The 20,069-nt window shown below is 36.2% G+C and overlaps 4 protein-coding genes and 1 long non-coding RNA gene across 16 annotated transcripts in view; 2 read left to right on the forward strand and 3 right to left on the reverse strand.

Moving 5' to 3' along the window:
• Nucleotides 1-3,476: 3,476 nt before the first annotated feature.
• Nucleotides 3,477-5,608, reverse strand: LOC143737188 (uncharacterized). Of its 2 annotated transcripts, none has more exons than XR_013203635.1 (4): nt 5,538-5,608; nt 5,222-5,273; nt 4,580-4,649; nt 3,477-3,901 (listed from the first exon to the last, which is right to left on the reverse strand). It is a non-coding gene; the product is annotated as an uncharacterized LOC143737188 (long non-coding RNA). The 2 variants fall into 2 exon arrangements; XR_013203636.1 differs by having other exon boundaries at nt 4,580-4,670.
• A 958-nt stretch (nt 5,609-6,566) lies between these two features.
• majin (membrane anchored junction protein) lies at nt 6,567-8,432 on the reverse strand. Its single transcript, XM_077227212.1, has 7 exons — nt 8,362-8,432; nt 7,954-8,090; nt 7,769-7,820; nt 7,596-7,671; nt 6,991-7,113; nt 6,883-6,911; nt 6,567-6,701 (listed from the first exon to the last, which is right to left on the reverse strand). The coding sequence occupies exons 2-7, from the start codon at nt 8,052-8,054 to the stop codon at nt 6,567-6,569; spliced, it is 516 nt and encodes a 171-aa protein (XP_077083327.1). The 5' UTR covers nt 8,055-8,090; nt 8,362-8,432.
• A 118-nt stretch (nt 8,433-8,550) lies between these two features.
• On the forward strand, nt 8,551-10,237 carry LOC143737184 (glyoxal reductase). The gene is made up of 2 exons (XM_077228229.1): nt 8,551-8,777; nt 8,913-10,237. The coding sequence occupies exon 2, from the start codon at nt 8,951-8,953 to the stop codon at nt 9,815-9,817; it is 867 nt and encodes a 288-aa protein (XP_077084344.1). The 5' UTR covers nt 8,551-8,777; nt 8,913-8,950; the 3' UTR covers nt 9,818-10,237.
• On the reverse strand, nt 10,117-13,386 carry badb (BCL2 associated agonist of cell death b). 4 transcript variants are annotated; one of them, XM_077228234.1, is made up of 4 exons: nt 13,289-13,386; nt 12,396-12,537; nt 11,954-12,141; nt 10,117-10,973 (listed from the first exon to the last, which is right to left on the reverse strand). In XM_077228234.1, exons 2-4 carry the CDS (start codon nt 12,526-12,528, stop codon nt 10,860-10,862), a joined length of 435 nt encoding a protein of 144 aa, XP_077084349.1. In that variant the 5' UTR covers nt 12,529-12,537; nt 13,289-13,386; the 3' UTR covers nt 10,117-10,859. The 4 variants fall into 4 exon arrangements, with proteins under 4 accessions (XP_077084349.1, XP_077084348.1, XP_077084346.1 ...); XM_077228233.1 differs by having other exon boundaries at nt 11,954-12,174; nt 13,289-13,381; XM_077228231.1 differs by lacking the exon at nt 13,289-13,386 and adding an exon at nt 12,631-13,195 and having other exon boundaries at nt 11,954-12,174.
• Nucleotides 13,387-14,367: 981 nt separating this feature from the next.
• exoc6b (exocyst complex component 6B) overlaps nt 14,368-20,069 on the forward strand; it is a 111,503-nt gene continuing 105,801 nt past the window's right edge. For 4 of the 8 annotated variants that reach the window (XR_013203631.1, XR_013203632.1, XM_077228223.1 and 1 more), the window contains exon 1: nt 14,368-14,554. Coding sequence is in view for 5 of the 8 variants with exons in the window: in XM_077228223.1 (XP_077084338.1) it covers nt 14,466-14,554 (89 nt within the window). In the remaining 3 variants the exon portion in view is untranslated. The remainder of the gene's footprint in view (nt 14,555-20,069) is intronic. The other 4 variants (XR_013203633.1, XM_077228224.1, XM_077228225.1 and 1 more) reach the window with 2 other exon arrangements.

A 20,069-nucleotide genomic window follows, 5' to 3' on the forward strand; every position in this document is an offset into this window, starting at 1 on the left:
GTCATTATTAGCAGAACACATTTTACACATGGGGAAAACCAATTATTTAGTCAATAATTCAAGAAGGTCCATACTTCAAATCTCTTGATTCTAACTTGGCCCTATTAAAAATTAACAGTTTTTGTAATTGTTTAAATGTAATATTTGTTACAATAAGGATATAATTACATGTAAATACCATTGATGGATCCTCATTACATGCTAAGGCCAATGTTAACCCTTTTATATAGCATTTATAGCATCTATAGCATTTATGAAAAATAGCAACCCACACATTTATAAGCTATACAACATGCCACAGTTGTAATATAAATCTTTAGTGAAAAATCTATTCCCGTAACATATTACCTGTTATAAATTGTGCAACAAGTTAGTCAAAATTTACTACAATAAATAACTTGATAAATTTTATGTTGGTGCAGGATGTTTCTCCTCTTTTCATCTCTTTTTTAAAAGTGTATATGATGGTTTTAAATCGTTTGAATTCTTGCAAACTACGCCCTTACGATTGGGCCAAACATCTGAAAAAAGCTGCTTTAGATCTAACAGTTCAGGTGTGAACATACACACTGCATGGTAAACAATTTAAACAATAGGCCTACTGTAAATGTGCAATGTTGTGACATTTTCAAAAATTTCTGAAATTAAAGGGATTTTCAGAGCAATATTAAACTGAAAATGATGCATGTCTATCAATTGCAGATATAGCTGGCATATCTATATTGAAGTCACGTAAACATTTTATTCAAAACACCCACCTTACCATTTTTTTATATCTGCAGATGTCAAAACAAAGTTAATTATGGGTGGTGTTAGATAGAGTTGAGAAGTCAAACTACTGAAGAAATACATTTTTTAAAGTGAGGTTACTAACATTTTTAGAGCCACTCTGGACCAGTGACAGAAATGAACTTTTTCATTAAGGGGGGAAATTTGCTCCCTTAAATGGTTTTTCAGGAGGATTTTTTAACCTTTACAGCCTATATAGTTTCTGTACTTATTGAAAATGTGTCATCTTTAGTGTTAAATTCTTTATCCAATAAATTTAATTAGAATAATATGAAACTATTGGTCTGTTACCAATGAAATCAATGTTAATAAAATCCATATTTGCACTGTATATGTGGCACAGAAGTTTAGATGTACAGAGACTGTTTAATGCACAGTTTATACAAATGCATTTTTAAATATTAAATTTTGAATATAGAGAAATTAAATGATGGGAAAAAATGGAAAGATACGGTTTATTACGAAACGCAAATGGACAGGTGGCAGCAACTCATTGTCCTACGACTTGAATGAATGAGTCTTTGAATCATTCATTCAACCAAATCATTCAAAACAGCTGATTTATTCAGGAACAAAGCAAGTGACTGTCAATGCATAGTTTGCTCAACCTGTTCGTTAAACACGGTTTCATTCAGTAACGAAACACCACTGTATTGCTCAGAAACGCTCAAAGATTCTGTTATGCCTTTGTTTGGAACTTTTTTGCTGAGCAAAAACAGACAATAATTATTATCAGATAATATTGTGTCTAAAATGTAAGTCATTTCATTTTAGCTTCTTGTTTATTGGACTATTTTATAAAATTATTTTGTGCTAAAATTCAGGAAAAAACAGCACATGTCCTTATGTGATGTTGCTTAATTATATAAATATAAAAAAACCCCAAGAGCTTATACAGGGGATTTTTGCCAACATATCTTTTGGGGCATTTTAATTAATTTTGGTGGACCTCCCCTCTCACCCCACTGAATAATAAATGCTGAACATCTTCATTATTTCCAGAGGAGAATAGCAGACAAAGAGTGTACTACATGTCATAGTTTATTTGAGTATGTTAAGTATAGGCTAAAGAGAAATGTTCCAATAGCTGTGGATGTTTTTTTTTAGAATAAAGGATTGGATTATTCACTTTACAGTTCAAAACTTTGGGGCCATGAGAGTATGTAATGTTTTATTTTTATGAAAATACAATACAATTGTGAAACATTATTACAATATAAAATAGTTTCTTTTTTTAAATCCTGTTATGGTAAATCTGAATGTTCAGCATCCATTACTCCAGTCTTAAGTGTCACGTGAACCTTCAGAAATCATTCTAATATGCTGATTTGGTGCTCAAGAAATATGTCTTATCATAATCTATGTTTAAAACAGATTTGTTGCTCAGTACTTTTTGTGGAAACCTTGTTTTTTTCAGGATTTTGTGATGAATAGAAGTAAAAAAGTAAAAAAAAAAGAAAATTTTCTTTACCCCAGGTGAGACACCCCAGGTGAATAGGGTAAAAAAACTAACTAATAAATATCACCTACTTCACCAGGTGATTGATTACATTAATAATAACAAAAAAAATTGTATTAAAAGTTTTCTGAAATTTTAAGTTTAAATATGCAAATGAGGCACTGTCTAATTACATATGCACTAATTTGCATACATTTCTAGGACAAAAATCTGAAATCAAAAATCAGGTTAAAGAATATTCTTTCATTTATTTGATATATTAGAGCCAAAGATTTTTACAGAGAGGATTTTGGATATCTTTATTGATCACTATCAGAAAAATGATGTGGTAACTGATCATTGGTTAAAAGCGTCTGCTAAATGAATAAATCAATGGTGATGCAATTATAGTGCTAAAGCTAAATTAAAACTTCTTAACAATGCATTCCTGGGTGCTGACTACACTAGCAAACTACTATTAATCCATTCATTTTCCAACATGCACAATTTATTATGTCATTGCAAATGGAATGGATGACATAACTCATCATCCTCTCAACCCACCTCCCCACATCATACACGATCAGCATGATTCATACTTCAAGGCCTCCTGGGTTTTTGTCACAGGATGGAGTGTAATTATAAAGAGATATTAAGATGTATACAGGGCCAGCTTCTTAGAAAACGTTTAGAGCTTGATTGACATGGAGGTTTAATGGTCGAGATGTGAATAAAATTAGCTCATCAAGTGAAAACGTGAGGCCATGCCCTCTCCTGTTGTTTTGGCAGCTGCTATAGCCTCATAAAGTGCAAGCGGATGTATTAATAATATAATTCTTCATGACTCTCCTGGTTTCCAGGTTACAGCGATATGTAAACTCTGAGAATAAAAAAAGGAGAGATAAACTTGGCTCTGCTTTTCTTGAGTCATGAACCCAAAGTTAGAAGTCTTTGACAGCTTCAACTAATTCTTATTTGATCCTGTAAAATTTGCAAAGGCAGTCAGAAAGAGGTGTGGATTTTGAGACAAGAGGATTGGGCATGTATAGCCTTGGCCGATGACCTCACCTTATTGAGAGTGGTCTGACACACACACACACACACACACACACACACACACACACACACACACCACACACCACACACCACACACCACACACCACACACCACACACCACACACACACACACACACACACACACACACACACACACACACACACACACACACACACACACACACACAAACAATAAAAAGTGAACAAAACTTGATGTTCTAACGACTCCATTCAGGTGAATGCATAATAGAACATGCAATGTAATTTCAGGCTTAGTGAGAGTGACATGCAACAAAAGGTATTTTCACCCAAAGCAACAGTTTGAAAAATGTGTATGTATTTGAGACGCTCATACTGCGTAAATTAACACATTTAGAACCATTATTGATACGTTTAGAAGAAATTCACAAACAGAATGCACAAAACAGCAAAAATTAGATTTAAATAACAGACCAGGGGCTAATCAAAACCTTGAAAATTTAAAATTAAAACAGACTTGGCTATTAAAAAACAAAACAAAAAAAAGTTGGAGCTCCGCGTAAGTGTCAAGGAATGATGGTTTGAACTTTTTAATTTGCAGGACTCTTACGGAAAAACAGAGAGAAGGGAAACAGTGAGCTGTGAAAAGAGCAGTAAAACATTAAGAAAACAATCTCATAACTTCATTCAGATTCAAGTCATAATTGTTGCAATTCCATTTGGTGTAGTGCAAATTCACACTCTGCAGATTTAAATTAATATGTTATTTAGCCCTGGTTTCATAGACAGAGTTTAGATTAAGCCAGGTTAAAGGTCTTAGTTAAATTAGGACATTTAAATAATTTTTATAAATGGGCCTTAGAAAAAAACATTACTGGTGTGCATCTTGAGACAAAACAATGGCACTGACATGTTTTAAGATATGCCAATGCAAGTTGATTTCAGTTAAAACAGCTCAAACATGCACTTTAGTCTGGGAGAGGCTTATGCCTCGTCTGTGAAACCGGACATAAATGTCATATTTCATTAGATTTTTTTTTTAATATACATTTTCTATATATCCTAATCATTTAACAAAATGTATTCATTACTTCAATGAGCTCATTGTTTCTGCCTTAAATAAATACATTGTTAGTTAACTGCATGATTTGTATATGTACATTTCTGAAATACATAACTTGGACACAGTCACCTCTGATAACAGATTACTATAAATTGACTTTTAGATACATGGATTTTCTGTAAAGCTGCTTTACAATATGTATTGTGAAAAGTGCTCTACAAATAAATGTGAATTGAATTGAATAGATTTCTCACCTTGCCATTCTAGAAATGATGCCAGTGTTCTGTCCAGCTGCTGAATTTGGGTCAACACTTTGAGGGGCATCTAAACAAGGTGTTAGAAAGTCTATAAGATTTAAAATAATATTTTAGTTCATTAACATTTGTTATTTGTAACTCATTATAAACCGATATTGGCCAAGATTTGATCAGGTTAGAATTATCAGCATTGCCCAGTAACTGTTCACCACTTTGTCAGTTACAGAGTCTAGTAAACAATTTCTGTTGTCGTTTTTTCTGAATTTGGAGCAAATGTGAGGGGCATTGCTAGGTTTTCTGTGCCCCGTGTAGTTTATTGCAATGCACTCCAATGCCTCTTGTCCCCCTGTATACACAGTCCGCATTTGCCCCCTTAGCGACGCCCCTGGTCATTGGAAGCCCATATTGGTCGACAACTAATTTTAACTGATTATTTGCTGGATGATCCCAAAAAAGAATAGTGCTTTGATGACTAATAAAAGAGAAAAGATGGGATTCTAATGGCACAATTCTGCTCACATTGCTTAGTTTGGTCATTAACTAAATGCATTAAATAAAGGGCTTTTAAATGATCGTTGAAAATGAATAAAGAAAAATAAATATTAGGAAAGATACTGATATGTTGAATTCGCAATTTACCATCATACACATCCGGTGCTGGTAGACAATTCATATCTGAATCGGCACGAATCTACAACAGAAAAGAAACGAGAGAAAGATGAAGAAAATACCAACAATGGACGGTTTCACAAATGAAAAGTACCTGAAACAGGTATTATTTTTTTTTATCAGCTTCTATAATTAACATTATGGAGTAGTTATGCCACCTGAATGGGCTAATGTGTCAGATTGTGCACCCTGCAGGGCTGGCAATTAAAGATGATTAACAATTGAGACAGTGTGTGTGTGAGTGAGTGATTGACAGAAAAACTAACACACACATTCATACACTAACCTCACTGCCAGAAACCATCGCTTCTGCACCATTGGCCGAGCAAGGGGACTCCCTGAAAGAGAGAAAGATTTATTGGATGTCTTTTTTTGGACATATCTAAATCCTGTTCCCTTTTCCAGCACATTTAACATAAAAACAAAAGACCTGTTTTAGGCAAGTCTATAAGCGCATCAGCCGGAGGGTTTGTGCACATACACACAAATTCCCTGTGAAAAGCCATCTATTTTCGACACTGCAGTAGGTGAGTTGTGTAAACTCCACTGAATTACTGCAGTCCTTGCCAGAATGAACCAACACCATAATTTCCCCATCGCCCACCACAAACAAAATGAGGACATGATGGAATTAAAAGTACATGTCAAATTCTGTTCTCCTTCTGGCTTATTGATTTGTGCATCTCTTTCTACGCGGAGGAATTGGATGAGGTGGGATGTTATTTTAACAGCTAAATTATTATGTTCTTCCTGCTAATTGAGTGACAGCTTCATTGAGATGGCGCCCCATGCTCAAGCTCCTCTGCTCTTTCATAACTATTGCATCTGACTCAACACTTCATCACTCGGGTCAACAATCTTATCAGCTTATCAATCATCACTGAAAACAAAGTGGAAATTCCCACAAATGTCTCCTGCGTTTGTGTCTGTCTGACAGCAAGAAAGGGTAGTCTACTTATAAACACCATCCTATAATGGTATGCTATAAATGATTGGCATCTATTTACTGTATGCGAGTCATGAGCTAAAGTTTAGGCTGATCCTAAATATTCTATTTTAATATAGAATAAATTTATATATTTTAATATTTAATAAATATTCTATGAATATTTTAATATTCATTATTATTTTATTTACATTTATGTCCTATTGTGACACTATTCATCCAGCAAGTACTTTAAGGAAGTACAGATATGAGCTGGCATGTGTTAAAAAATAATGAAATACACGATGAGAGAAAGACAGATTTGCATAGGCTAAGGACAAGACTTGACAATGATTTTTCACCACATACAGCATAAAAAAACCTACACACTTACTGAAAGCACTCTGTGGTTAGTTTACTCTGCTTGTGTTGGCTCAGGGTGCCCTCTTCTGGATGGCCCATTGCAGTGGTTTGGACTGTCCTCATTGCCTCACTAGCACACTGTGGACTTTTCGATATAGACTCCTGAGGGCATTTACATTTACTTTTGTCAGCTTGTGACAATTATAAGGATATGTACAAGCACCATGACAAGAAATTATGTATAGATTTTTTTACATGCTCAATTAAGAAATTAACCACAAAATAAGCTCAACAGCTCAATATAACTACATAAAGAAATGCATAATTAATAAGAGACACTCACCGGTGTGCTCCAGGAATTGGTATTTGTCACTGGTAAACAAGGCAGACAAAGTTTATTCAGAGCATATGTCATAGTCAGGTAGCGAGCTGAGACTGAAAGACCTCCCACCTGCGGATTGAAAGGCTGGTTCACGATCCTCCACATACAGTGTGATAAGGAAGGGGTACGGCGACAGTTTTACACCCTCCTTAATGAACCTCATTTTAGACACTTGTTCCCATTTACTTTTGTCTGTAGGTGTTGTATGTTGTCAAGGGAAGTCATGCTCCATTATTTGTATGCATTACACATCACTTTTACTTGAACTGACCCTGAATGCAACAGCAGTTCAGTTTTTTATTAAAATGACAAATATTTTAAAAAGAGTTCAATGTCAAGGCCCTCCAAAAATGAAAATTCTGTAATCATTTAGCTACTGTTGTATAACTTGTATGACTTTCTTTGTTCTGTGGAACACACACACACAAAAAAGGTCTATAAAAAACGTGTCAACGTTTTCTGTTGATACAACGAGTCCTAAGTCAACCCTAACCCTAAGTCAAAGGTAGCCAAAAACTGTTTGGTTACTCACATTCTTCAAAATATCTTCTTGTTGAGCAGAATGCGCCATACATGTTTGGAATGAAATAAGGGTGAGTAAATGATGACAGAAATTTGTTTTTTAATGATCTATCTATCTATCTATCTATCTATCTATCTTCAGAAAAGCATACAGGGAAAAATGTTGAAATGCTGGGTTGCAAAGGGGTGAAGACCATCTAGGTTTCCAAGTACTGCACGCACGGCATTCTGTGAAGCAAAACACATCAGGAATGAAATCTTCCCAATTCCCAAAGTTTATGAATCCTATTTGAATCCAAAATTACAATCCTGATCTTAAAAAAACCTCCAGCTCCTCAGTGACAAGCATCCCCTCCAGCATCTCCACCTTATCAGTGCTATGAAAGGGAATATCCAAGTCAGATATTTCAAGAGAAAATTATATTTTTCTGTTGAATAGCAAGTGTAAAGTTATATTCAAAATAATACTGTATATTTTATACAAAACAAATAAAATAAGCTTGTTCTTACCTGCTCAATTCTCCTCGTCTTATCTTGAATTTGAAGACTTGTTGTCCAGCCTGAAAAAATCTGGTCTCAGGTACAGGGAAGGAAAAGGCCTGGATTGGCATAGTTACTTAATCCAAAGAGGATGAACAGAATCTTCACTGGAAAAAAGAAGAAACAAAATACATACAACAAACTATGGTACAGCCTATTTTATAAAAGCAATACTTATGTTTATGTTCATACATAGTGTACAGAAATCCAGAGTAACGTTAGGCCTACTAAAAAAAAAACTCTAGCTAGCTAGGACAAATGATCAAACAAAGTGTTTCTGTAATTTATAAAGCCAATTTAGAAACGTTTAGCTTTTTAAAATTTACTAAATGGAAATGGCATGGTTAATAAACACCCATAGGCAAAAGTATAAGTTACCGTAACGCCTCAAGTATTCGGCGCCAAATATGCCGTTGAAAACGACTAAACTGAATAGCGCGGGCGCGGGTGCGGGTGGAGCTGTCAGGATCCCGCCCCCAGGTCACGACAACAAACTCTGATTGGTCAAAAGCGTCATCCAGTGAGGCGCGAATCAGCTGCTATCTCTATGGTGACGACAGTTCCACAGCAATATGTTCTGCCCCTTTATTGTCACATGTTCATGTTAGGTTGAGCAAGTTGTAAAACAGCACCTGAGGAAGATAAGACTCTAGCAGAACGTTTTATCTCCTACATTTTACAGGTAGTACGTAGATAAATTAGCATTGTTATTTACATGGAACAGATCGTTGAACCTTGACCGTGTTGAAGTCACTGGCGACTGTTTGTCTATTCATTTTCAAAAAACCGGCAGGGTAAGTTTTTGTCTCTGTATTAGTTTAGTATCATTTTAGCTTCACAGTGATTTAAATGTAATTACAAAATGTATTATTTTAATCTCTGGATTTAATCTAATGGGTGTTTTATTACGTCATCCTTATGCACTACAGTTTTCATAGTCTCCAAAGCAAGGTTTCCCCCTTTCATAATGACTGACCCTCAGCCATCTGTGCTTCTCAACACTGGGACTCGGATGCCTCTATTGGGACTGGGCACTTTCCGTTTGCAGGGTCAAGAGGACACTTACAATGCTGTGGACGCTGCTTTGACAGCTGGTTACCGTGCCTTTGACACTGCTGCTGTGTACCGTAATGAGGCAGATGTAGGTCATGCCCTCCGTTGCCTTCTACCCAAGCATGGCCTCTCACGAGAAGATGTTTTCATTACTAGTAAACTGGGTCCCAAAGACCAGGGCACCAAAGCTAGGGATGGTTGCCTGAGGAGCCTGGATCAGTTGGGATTGGGCTACATTGACCTATATCTTATTCATTGGCCAGGTACCCAGGGGCTGCAAGTGGGGGACAAACGAAACCCTGAAAACCGTGCTGAAAGCTGGACAGTTTTGGAGGAACTCTACTCAAAAGGAAAATTTCGGGCCATTGGGGTGTCGAATTACACAGTAGCACACATGCAGGAGCTGCTGAAGAGCTGTAAAGTGACCCCAGCAGTTCTTCAGGTAGAGTTTCACCCAAAGCTGGTCCAAAAGGACCTTCGGACACTTTGTAAGGAAAGAGGGGTGTGCTTTCAAGCATACTCCTCTCTTGGAACAGGGCTTCTGTTATCAGACCACGTGGTTCTGGATTTAGCTAAAGAGTATGGGAGGACACCAGCTCAAGTGTTGCTGAGGTGGGCTGTACAACAGAACATTCCAGTACTGCCAAAATCATGTCAGCCGAACCGTGTGGAGGAGAACGTGCAACTGTTTGACTTTGAGATTAGTGAAAAGGATATGGAAAGGCTCTCTGCTCTTGATTGTGGGGAGAAGTTCTGCTGGGATCCAACACAAGTGTATTAAAGACAACACAATGACAAATCCCTCAATGGATTTTCATTGATTCAATGAAATTCCAAGGTTGTTCAGATTTTCTATTTACATCCCACAGTATAACATGTCTCTTTTTTTCATGCTTGGTTTGCTACTGCATCTTTTATTTTGTACAAATTTAAAATGTAATTGCAAAAGATATGTTTTGATGCAAACAGTATATTAAACCATATTTGGAAACAAAGACATTTTGATATATAGCACCAAATACTATTTCCACGAAGAACAGTACTTATGTTTTACACTAGTGCTGCTAAGTAAGAGGAACCTTTGTTTAAAGTGGTTTATTAGAGTTTTTATTAGGCTACACTTGTTACTCACAATAAAATGTTTTTTTAAACTAATTAAAGTTACAAGGCATTGAAAATCTGTATTTTTCAAGTAATACCAGTTATGATGGTGTCCTCTGTTCTTGCTCTCATGAGTATTCAGACCCAGTCTTGTTTTGGGGGCTCTTGTGCTTATTGGTATTGTTGGTTGCAGATGATTCCAAGAGATTTTTATGACTCAGAGATGGTAATAAAACAGAAGGGCTCCTCTAAGTGTCCAAAGTCCCTTTACAGATAAAAATTTTGTACAGAAAAAATGGTTAATAAATTCTTTAACAATTGATGTAGTATAAAATATCTTTGACTTCTTTTGATGAGCTTTTGTTAAAAAAGTATTTCATCTGAACCTAAAAGCCGATATGGCAGAGCGACAGAAAGTCTGTTTTGAACAAACTGATATCCAGCTCACATTCACAAAATTTACTGCTTAATATTCCGAGAGCTTAAGAAAAGTCAAAGGAGATTCTCCATTTTTGTTTTCTTTGTGGCATAGCACATGCCAGTGAGATACAGTTCACACTTTTCTACAGTCAAGGGTCCCAGAGCAGTTCACGAAAAAGGTTTAAAACCAGTCAATAGAATTGTTCCTTCTCTTCAAAGCAGTGCATCCCTTTCTTCTGTCGTCAATTGTTATGTACAGTAGTTCTTTTTTCTCTCCTCTTCCATCATTCATTCACTGTCAATCACTCAGCAGGGCGCGCCTCAGCATCAGACTCTTTGTGACTCCAAAGGAAGGCTAACCAGCTGGGTGATTGCCGCATCTGACGTGCTGTTCCTGCGCTCTTCACCCTCTTCATCTGTAAGAGATAAGAAAAACGTTTTGATTTATTTTATGGTAAAATAAGTAGGTTAAACATACTTTTAGTTTACCTTACATGTTCACAATCATTAAAAGGTTAGTTCACCCAAAAATAAAGATTCTGTCAGTAATTACTCACCCTCATGTTGTTCCAACCCCGTAAGACTTTCGTTCATCTTCGGAACACAAATTAAGATATTTTTGATGAAATCTGAGAGCTGGATCACTCCTTCATAGGTTGCTAGGTAATTGCATCTGCCGGCCCAGAAAAGTTAGTAAAGACATTGTTAAAATAGTCCAAGTGACTACAGTGGGTCAACCTTAAGTTTATCAAGCGACGAGAACACTTTTTGAGTGAAAAACACAAACAAAAATAACGACTTTATACAACTATTCCTTTTCTTGCATGTGGGCCTCTGACGTGAGTTCACGAGAGCGGCACTATGCATGCGCGAGAACTGAGAAGATGACACCGATGGGTCTCGATGTAGTGTTTAAAATGGTTCTAAAGTCTGAATTTCCTGGATGTCCGAATCGTGAGAAAACGTAAAAGTGCCTTACTTGCAAAAGGGAACTCACGACAGAGGCCGCACGGAAGAAAATTAATAGTTGAATAAAGTAATTTTTAATAAAGTAATTTTCAATACTTTTTGTGCGCAAAAATAAATCTCGTCGCTTGATAAACTTAAGGTTGAGCCACTGTAGTCACTTGGACTATTTTAAAATTGTCTTTACTAACTTTTCTGGGCCAGCAGATGCAATTACCTAGCAGCCTGATCCAGCTCTCAGATTTCATCAAAACTATCTTAATTTGTGTTCCGAAAATGAACGAAAGTCATACGGGGTTGGAACAACATGAGGGTGAGTTATTACTGACAGAATTTAAATTTTTGCGTGAACTAACCCTTTAATAGAACTAGGATATATGGTTGTCCAAACCCTCCTCTGCTCCTATATGCCAAATAATTGTTTTCTTACCCCTCTATCAAGCAGGATGTCAAACTCATCACTCATTCTCCTTAGCTGTTGGCCATATTTCTTAGCTGCCCACAAAGCAGGAGGAGCAGAGCGAGATCTAGGCCTGAAATCGCCTTCATCTGCTGCCCCGGTCTCCAGCAGATCCTCCTCATTCATCGAGAGATTCCTGTGTCTTCCCAGTTGCTCTCCTACAATGACGTCTGATATTGAATGACCCTTGCCTGATCAGATCAGACCAGACCTCACATTGGAATTCATTTAAAGCATTTCTTCATGTACAATAAATTGTCTTTTATGGCTAAAACCAATGCCAACACAGAAATTATTCAGAGAAAAAAATTGTTTTAAGATTCACGTGTCTTGTAAATGTGCAATGACGTGTTTCCAGGATACAGCAGAAATGACGTGTGTTCAATCCTACAGCTCCTTGAGACTGACTCACCTTCAAGCCTATCAGACACAGTGAGGTGCTGCTTTCTCTCTGACAAAACACTGTTATGTTCGGTCTGGCCTGAGTCCTCAAGGTCTTCTGTTGTCTCTGACTCGTTGTCAGAGATAATGAACATTTGCGCCATGATTGAACACTAAGTTAAAGAAAAAAAAAAAAGATTTTCATTTATGCACACATGTCTAAGTTTGCTGTTTTAGTAAATGGAGTCGTTGGTTATTGTACTAACTTTATTTGTGATTATTGCATATGTGCTATTCCACATTATGAATTAGCTTATCCTCAAACAGATCAAAGAGCAGATAAGGCATCAGCCATAACCTCATAAGCTACTGCTGAAGATGAGGCAAACAGTGCAATTCCTCGTGATTAATAATACAAGCAACACTGTTGCGCAGCATCTCACTCTTGAGACACCAACACCAAACAGTATTATGGTCTAAACTCAGACAGGCTTTCCCGGCGCGATCGTTTATACTGTAAACTGACACAGACACATTTCTCAGAGCTGACTTCAGAGAACCGAGTTATCCTGCTTTATCGTACACCGACATGAACTACAATACACAAAACAATTAACCCAGTATTCACAAGACCACGCTTTAAAACGCTTCACAAACAGCCAACTAGTTATCGTGTTTGACGATTTTCTGACCAACGGCAACCCTACTTATTATTTTTAGGTGAGGTTTTAATTTGACTCGTTCAAATATAAAAACGGGAAACTTCTGTTTACAACTTTGAGACTCAGTGCCATCCAAAACCATTAAAATGAGGTTCTACCGTCCAACGACTAACTTTTTTAAGTTTCCATCTGCTTCGTAGTAGTTTCAAAATCGCTTCTTGCATTATTTAATCATTAATATTTCAAATATCGAGTTTCTTACCGATTTCTGGCGTCTGAGGTACAGTCTTCCGGGTGATCTGGGTCTCTGTGTTTGGACTGCCTCTGGACTCCTTCTCTCTCTCGACACCAAACCACCCGTGCTGTACGGAAAAGAAGCGCAACAGGATTTCACTTCCGACTGAACACGAAACAATGTAAACAACAATTAAGTAAATAACAAATCAAGAAAGATCATAAAATAAATACATAAAAATAAACACAGGCATTGCTGTTGTTTTAATGAAAAAGGTTTAGATATAGATAAATAAATCGATATCATGTTTTAAAAGCATGAATCATTAGTCTAATAATAAAAAATGGCGAATACCTGTGGTCCCGATACTGATTACCCTGTTTTTGTATTACTTCACTCAGTACATGGCTATTTACCAAATAAAGGAATACATGAAATACTGATGAGTTTTTTATTTGTTTTTTAATTTATTTGTTTAGTTTGTTTCGCGGATGAGTGTTTAATTATAGAGTGTTGCTGGACATCGATCATTATTCATAAATTAATGACAACCACAGAGACACCGAAAATATTTGATTTATATGAAAGCATAATTATAAAACATGTGCTTTTACGATAGAGGCTGTGATGATGCAATTGCAATAAGTATTTTAATATTTATATTTTTATGCCCGAATTATTACCATGTCATGTTTAAAAACTATTAATATCCATTAACACAATGCTGGCACTGATCAGTGAATGCTGGTTTGTTTTGTACACGAAGAAGCATTAGATGTCGCTGTCTTGCAATACAGTTTTAGTTGATGCTAAACTTTTACAGTACTACAGAGTTGTAATGATTAGCATACAAATTCTCATATAGTAGGCTATAATATATTCACTTATTAATATAAAACTTTTTCAAATAAAATTTCTGGCTTTATTCTTCTTTAACTTTGACAAGTTAAAAAAAACTTTTTAAAATTAAATGTCTCCTCCATATGTCATCATTAAATATTACAGACGGTGTGTTTTTATTTGCTTGTTTGTCTGTTAGTTTGTTTAATAAGAAATATTAAAAACAAAAAAAATATACATGTTTTGAAATTAATTAACAGTTGAACAGTAATACCGGAAGTAAAAGCTCCAGCATTCCCCCCCCCCCCTCTCATTCTGGGCGCTGTGTGTGTGTTTTGTCGATCGCGTCGCGAGGATATGGAAGATGGCGAGCGCGGAGACAGCGGCAGAGCACGAGCGAATCCTGCGTGAGATTGAGAGCACAGACACTAACTGCATTGGACCAACGCTCCGGTAAGTCTCCATTAACCGTGCAGGAGTCTCCCGGGCTAATGTGACATTTGGGTTCAAAGGTGCCCGGAGAGCCTGTTCTCCTTGTTCCTTCAACTTTTCACTTTAGAGACTTGCCAGGAAATCTTCCATTCAAGTTGTCAGGCTGGGAAAGTAGGTGCTCAGTAGCGGTTTAGAGAAAGTTTTAGTTAGTATTCCTCTCACATGGCTCCCTGCAGGACTCCCGGAGAGACCAGGCGGATATTGGATTTATAATGAATAATGCTCTTTATTTGAAAACAAACCAAACGAAACGTTACACTGTGTTCTGTTGTTGCTGTCCATCGTATTTAAGGAAGTAACCCAGGCGTTTAACTTCTCCTCAAAACATTGACATTTGTTTCCCATTTAAATGAGATTATTTTACTTTTTCTTACATTGTATTTCTGCGTCAGAGCTTGATGTCACATTTGTTTGAATGGACATAGTTATGGGAGAAATTAGTTAAAAGTTGCTTATTAAGAGTGAACTGAATGAACATAGTTATTTTTTGTGAGTTTCAACTTTTTAAAGAGTTAAATTTGCAAACCACAAATTTCAGTTAAAGGTCAGCATTTCTCTGTCAGATGTGATTTACATTATAGAAAAGTATGTGTTATGAGAGTAACAATCCTGTAGTATGTTATATTAGTTGGTTCAGCTTTAGTTTATCTTAAATTGGATATATTTAAACTCATTCATTAATTTCTTTAGCCTTGCCTACCAATATGACAGTATCATCTAGCCTTTGTTATGACTCAACTAATACTGTTTATGGTGAAGATCTGCTGTGATTGTTTTCAATGACAGTTATTTAAAGGGCAAAAGATTCACAATGTTTTGACTCTTGAGCTAGTACACAGAATGTAGAGAGCATAATGTGGTGGACATTAAATTTAGGGTGCCTTTTCCACTTTTCCACACCTGCATTTCAAATATGTTGGTACAAGTCAAGTACCAGTTCACTAATTTAATCCATTTCCTGTTACTTGGCGACCAGTTTGTGTTTTACATGTTGTTTAGATAGTGGGACTGTGTGATGCTAATTTTAGTACTAGCAAGGTGGTGTGTGGTGCACATTGATAATGACATATTCTCACACCCTCTGGTGGGACTTTCATTTACAGAATGAGGTGACATTTACGAGCACAGCCTGAATTCATGGCCTTGGTTATATTTTCATGTTTATTTATAACATTGAACATTATTGTATGGGGTTCTTTTACACCAGCCCCATAAGACAGTGCACCTAAAAACATAAGGAGCTGTTTTCTATATACGGCAAGAACAGAACAAGACCGTTGAGCTAATGTTTGCTGGCCAAGTAAAGGAAAACAGAAAGAAATTTAGCTTTTTGTCTTTTTTTTTGTGGTGAAAAATGTGTTTAGTGCATGGGTATGATAAGCTTAATAAAAATGACAATTTTATGAATAAAATCACAATGTAGGCTAATGCAAGTAGCAAAATATCTTTTCTTTCATATTTTGATGTATATGTGGGTGCAAAATGGATTATCGAAAAAGAAAATGTAAGGTTCTATCCATTGGTTATTAATTGGATGGAAGCGTATCTGAATGCGAGTTTGCATTTGCTTGTATAAAAAAGAATGCGTTTAAGCAAACTAAATCCGCCACCAGAGAGAAGTCTGTTGTTTCACCTGGTTTATGTTCTTTTGATTAAAAATTACAAGCTCAAAAAAAAAAAGATGAAACATGCGTGGATGAATCGTACACAGTGATGCCTACCCTATGATGATGATCCAATCCAATTGCAAAACCAAACACTGTCTTTGCTGGATATTTCATATTGCTTGGAAATTTTCAAGCAGGGTAGAATTTAAAGAGTTAAGAGAAAAATTAAGAAAAAATTAGGTATTGTGAATTTTTTCATGGCTATTAAGCATGAAAAAAAAATCTAATTCCAATCCAGTCTGCATAAACTGATATAAAATATATATTTTTTTTAAATCAAATATAAAAATACTGTATCGCATTGTATAATTTTTTGTACAGAATTTGATTTGTTTTATAAAAACCTTTTAGATTGACCCACAAGAACATAGTAAATCCAGTATCCCTTCAAATTCCCCTCTGTTCAACATCAGGTAATCCGTTTTACTTTTGTGTTGTTTTTTAAAACAAAATTGGATTGGATCTTCCAGGACCAGATACACAGTTTTTCAGATTACCAAATCTGGATTACCAGTTCTCAAAATGGGATCTTCACAGATCACAATGTAGTCTACTAGCTATGTTAGTACAACAGTTAGAATAGTTAATGTGGGGTTACTTTAAGTGTTTTGATTTGAAGAGAATAGCAGAATAAAACAATGCAAACACCCCCTTTCATTTTAAAATTCCTTTAAACAGTCAGACCCCTACCCTAAAGGGACAATGTGATGGAAAAATATGAGATGGCAAGGGAAATTTTTTTGAGACAAAAAACATTTGTGAGGGAACGCAATAGCATTGAAAGATAATTGTTTCAACACAAATATGCAAACAAATATACATGCAATAAAAGATGCCGTATTTTAACTGGTTCATCTCTGATTGTGTAATTGTAATTAATATACAGTGTTAAAAACTGCTGACATTGCGGACATTTTGACATTGGATGGGGTTTAGGGAATTATTTTATGGGGACAAAATCTGTTTTTCTGATCTGTATTGAAAGACATAATAGGGAGCCTAATGTGTGTACTACTTTATCACTGTGACGGTTAAACAAAAATTAAGTGCAAAATATAAATACATTTTTATATTACATTATTCATTGTATTATATGACGAATTTTAAAGATTAATTACACTTTGTTTCCGAAATCCACCCTGAATCCACCCCTTCTGCTGCAGGATAATCCTGATATTTTTGCACCAAAGTTATTCCAATCCTACTAAAAAGTTTTAAACAACACGTACTGAAGGGTTTGATCCAGACCAAAACCTAAATTAGATTATGTGATCTAATCCGATTTCAGAATCTTTCAAGATTGAATAAATCCAATAGCCGAAATCTGATCAGATTACTTTTAAACAACTGGGCCCAGGTCTTTTTTTAATCCATGTAATTTCAACATATACAACTCATATCTCTCCTGCAATGTTGTACTGCACATCAGAAGGACTTCTTCAACTAATTCAGCGACTTCCCATGTATCGTACTGTAAGGTCAAGTTGTGTAGTAAAAGCATGGGTCCCTGACTTTTGCCAGCTAATTGACTGTGCAGATCTAATGGACTGCGTGTTCTTCTAGATGTTTCCTTAAAGTGCTAAATTTAAGGACAGTGGAAGGCTTCTCATTTTCTGATGTGCTTTTAATGGATGGTACAACACATAATGAGACAAGGCTCAATAAAATGTAAACAAGCTACTCAATGGCAACATTTTTTAATGGTTGGCGGAGATTGACTTCCTGGCTCCGAAACACTATCTCCTCTGTTTTTTTTTTCTTTTCTCCTCAATTTAGATGTCTGTTTGAGCTCTTTTGGTTGCCATTTTTAAATGCTTCTCGTTTAAGCTCAGATACAGTTGATAGTGCCTTACCTTTATTCTGTTGATGTAAGTAGGTTTAACATCCTCATATGTATAAATTAGTACCTCTTTCTAAAGACTGAATTTTCTGCTTTTTGTGGCACAGCTGTCAGCGAATGTGACTTGCTTTCACATGAACAGTGTGTTTTTGTTAGTAGATACAACGTATGTTGGCATCAGACTTTGTACCATGGGCTGTCTGTGTTATATATTATCCATGTGATGTCTCATGGAACATGTTTTTTTTTCCAATGTGCACAATCATAGAAGCTTGTAATCTCAACGTATTTAAATGAGAAGAGCTGAGAGAACTTAAATGAGAAGAGTGCGAGAGAACTATGTTTGGCTTTATGAAGATGCTTCTAGCAAGACTTCTGGGGCCCTTGGTCTGAAATTCTGTGTTGTATGAGAGAGAATGAAGAATGCTGAGCCAGCCTAGGCTAACCTCTCTTAGTGAGTCAGTTTCCCCAGACTGTAGTGCTTCCACTCCCGCCCAACTCAAACTATAATTATATCAGTCAGTCTCTAAATGAATTGGCTATGGCTAGTAATTTAAATCGCTTTATGATACATGCCACTGCAGTATGTAATGTAGTGTGCTCTGCAAGTTGTTTTTATCGCTCCATAGAAGAAGTGATTGGCTATTTCATAATCATATACATGTCAGGACTTGTGATAACATTCCAATGGTTAAGCCCTGTAGCATAATTCACGCATAGAAGAAGAAAAAAAGAAAATCAGTCTACCTTTCTTTGATCCGCTCATCCTTCCCAAGCTATCTAAAATTTTTAATGTGAGCATGAAATGGAAATCAATTTTCTAAATGCATTTAATCGATCTTGTTGTGAACGATTTATCCATTCATATGATTCTTTTTTGTAAGTGCGGCTGATCTTTACCCCAGATTTTTCCCTGACTTAAGTTTAACCTTGTTCAATAATATTTATCCTCTAGCGCGTCTCCTAATCAACGTTGGCTGTGTCGGTCAATGTCTTGACCCCTACGAACACTAGCACTTGGGAATAAGGTCTCCAGTGTTCCACTAACCTGCTGCGCAGCAGTAATGCCTTATGTTTTAATCACGGCCGGAGGATCTCAGACCAATTTCAGACTAATCCCATCAGCAAAAAGAATACAACAGTTTTTATAGAAAAGGAGCATGGCAAAGGTGACATGAGATACATTACATAATTTTCCTACAATATGATTGGTTCTTCATATCTATAATCCAGCAAACCCTTTTGTTACTAGGCAGAAACAAACTCTAGATTTCTTGATTACTTAAAATCTTGATTTTATTAATTTAGATATCTGTATAGTTTCATTTGCCCTTTTGTTATATTCGGAGATGATTCAGAAACACATGGACTGACTTTGTCCAGATTGTTTGGAAACTTTTAGGTTTCGAAAGCATTTAAAGGTTATTCCTGCAAGGAAAAGTAATGTTAGTTATGATTAATTAAAAAAAATCTATCACATAAGCTTGTCATTTTTTATGGAAATTTGAAAACTTGATCTTCTGGTAGATTGTCAGACTTCTCTCTGGTGATGTATACAGCACTCCAATCATTCAGTCCACTAAATCCCGGCCCTTCATTACAATCGACTGCAAGCTCACATTCAGATCTGCCTCCATCTTATTCCATTCCATTCTATTCATCAAGCGATGAATAGATTAGAACCAAGTCCTCGTCCTAGACTTTACCTCATGATCTGTTTAACTTGGATACGTCTCAATACTGAAGATCTGTTGCTACACCACAGTATTATATCTGCCTAAGTAAACTGCTATGTAGTTCCCTTTCGAGAACGTTCACTTCGTATTGCTTAGCTATACGCAGTAGGAAAACTCCTTTTCTCGAGAATATTGAAGCCATTATTTTAAAACGCAGTGCAGCTGCACAGCGAGCACGGAGCAGAGCGTCTAACTCGCTCATTGGCTGTGCTGCAGTAACTGCACGAACCTAT

Source organism: Siphateles boraxobius, unplaced genomic scaffold, assembly GCF_051911475.1.
Source record: "Siphateles boraxobius isolate OS27281-9 unplaced genomic scaffold, OSU_SipBor_1 130, whole genome shotgun sequence".
Classification (NCBI taxonomy): Eukaryota; Metazoa; Chordata; class Actinopteri; order Cypriniformes; family Leuciscidae; genus Siphateles; species Siphateles boraxobius.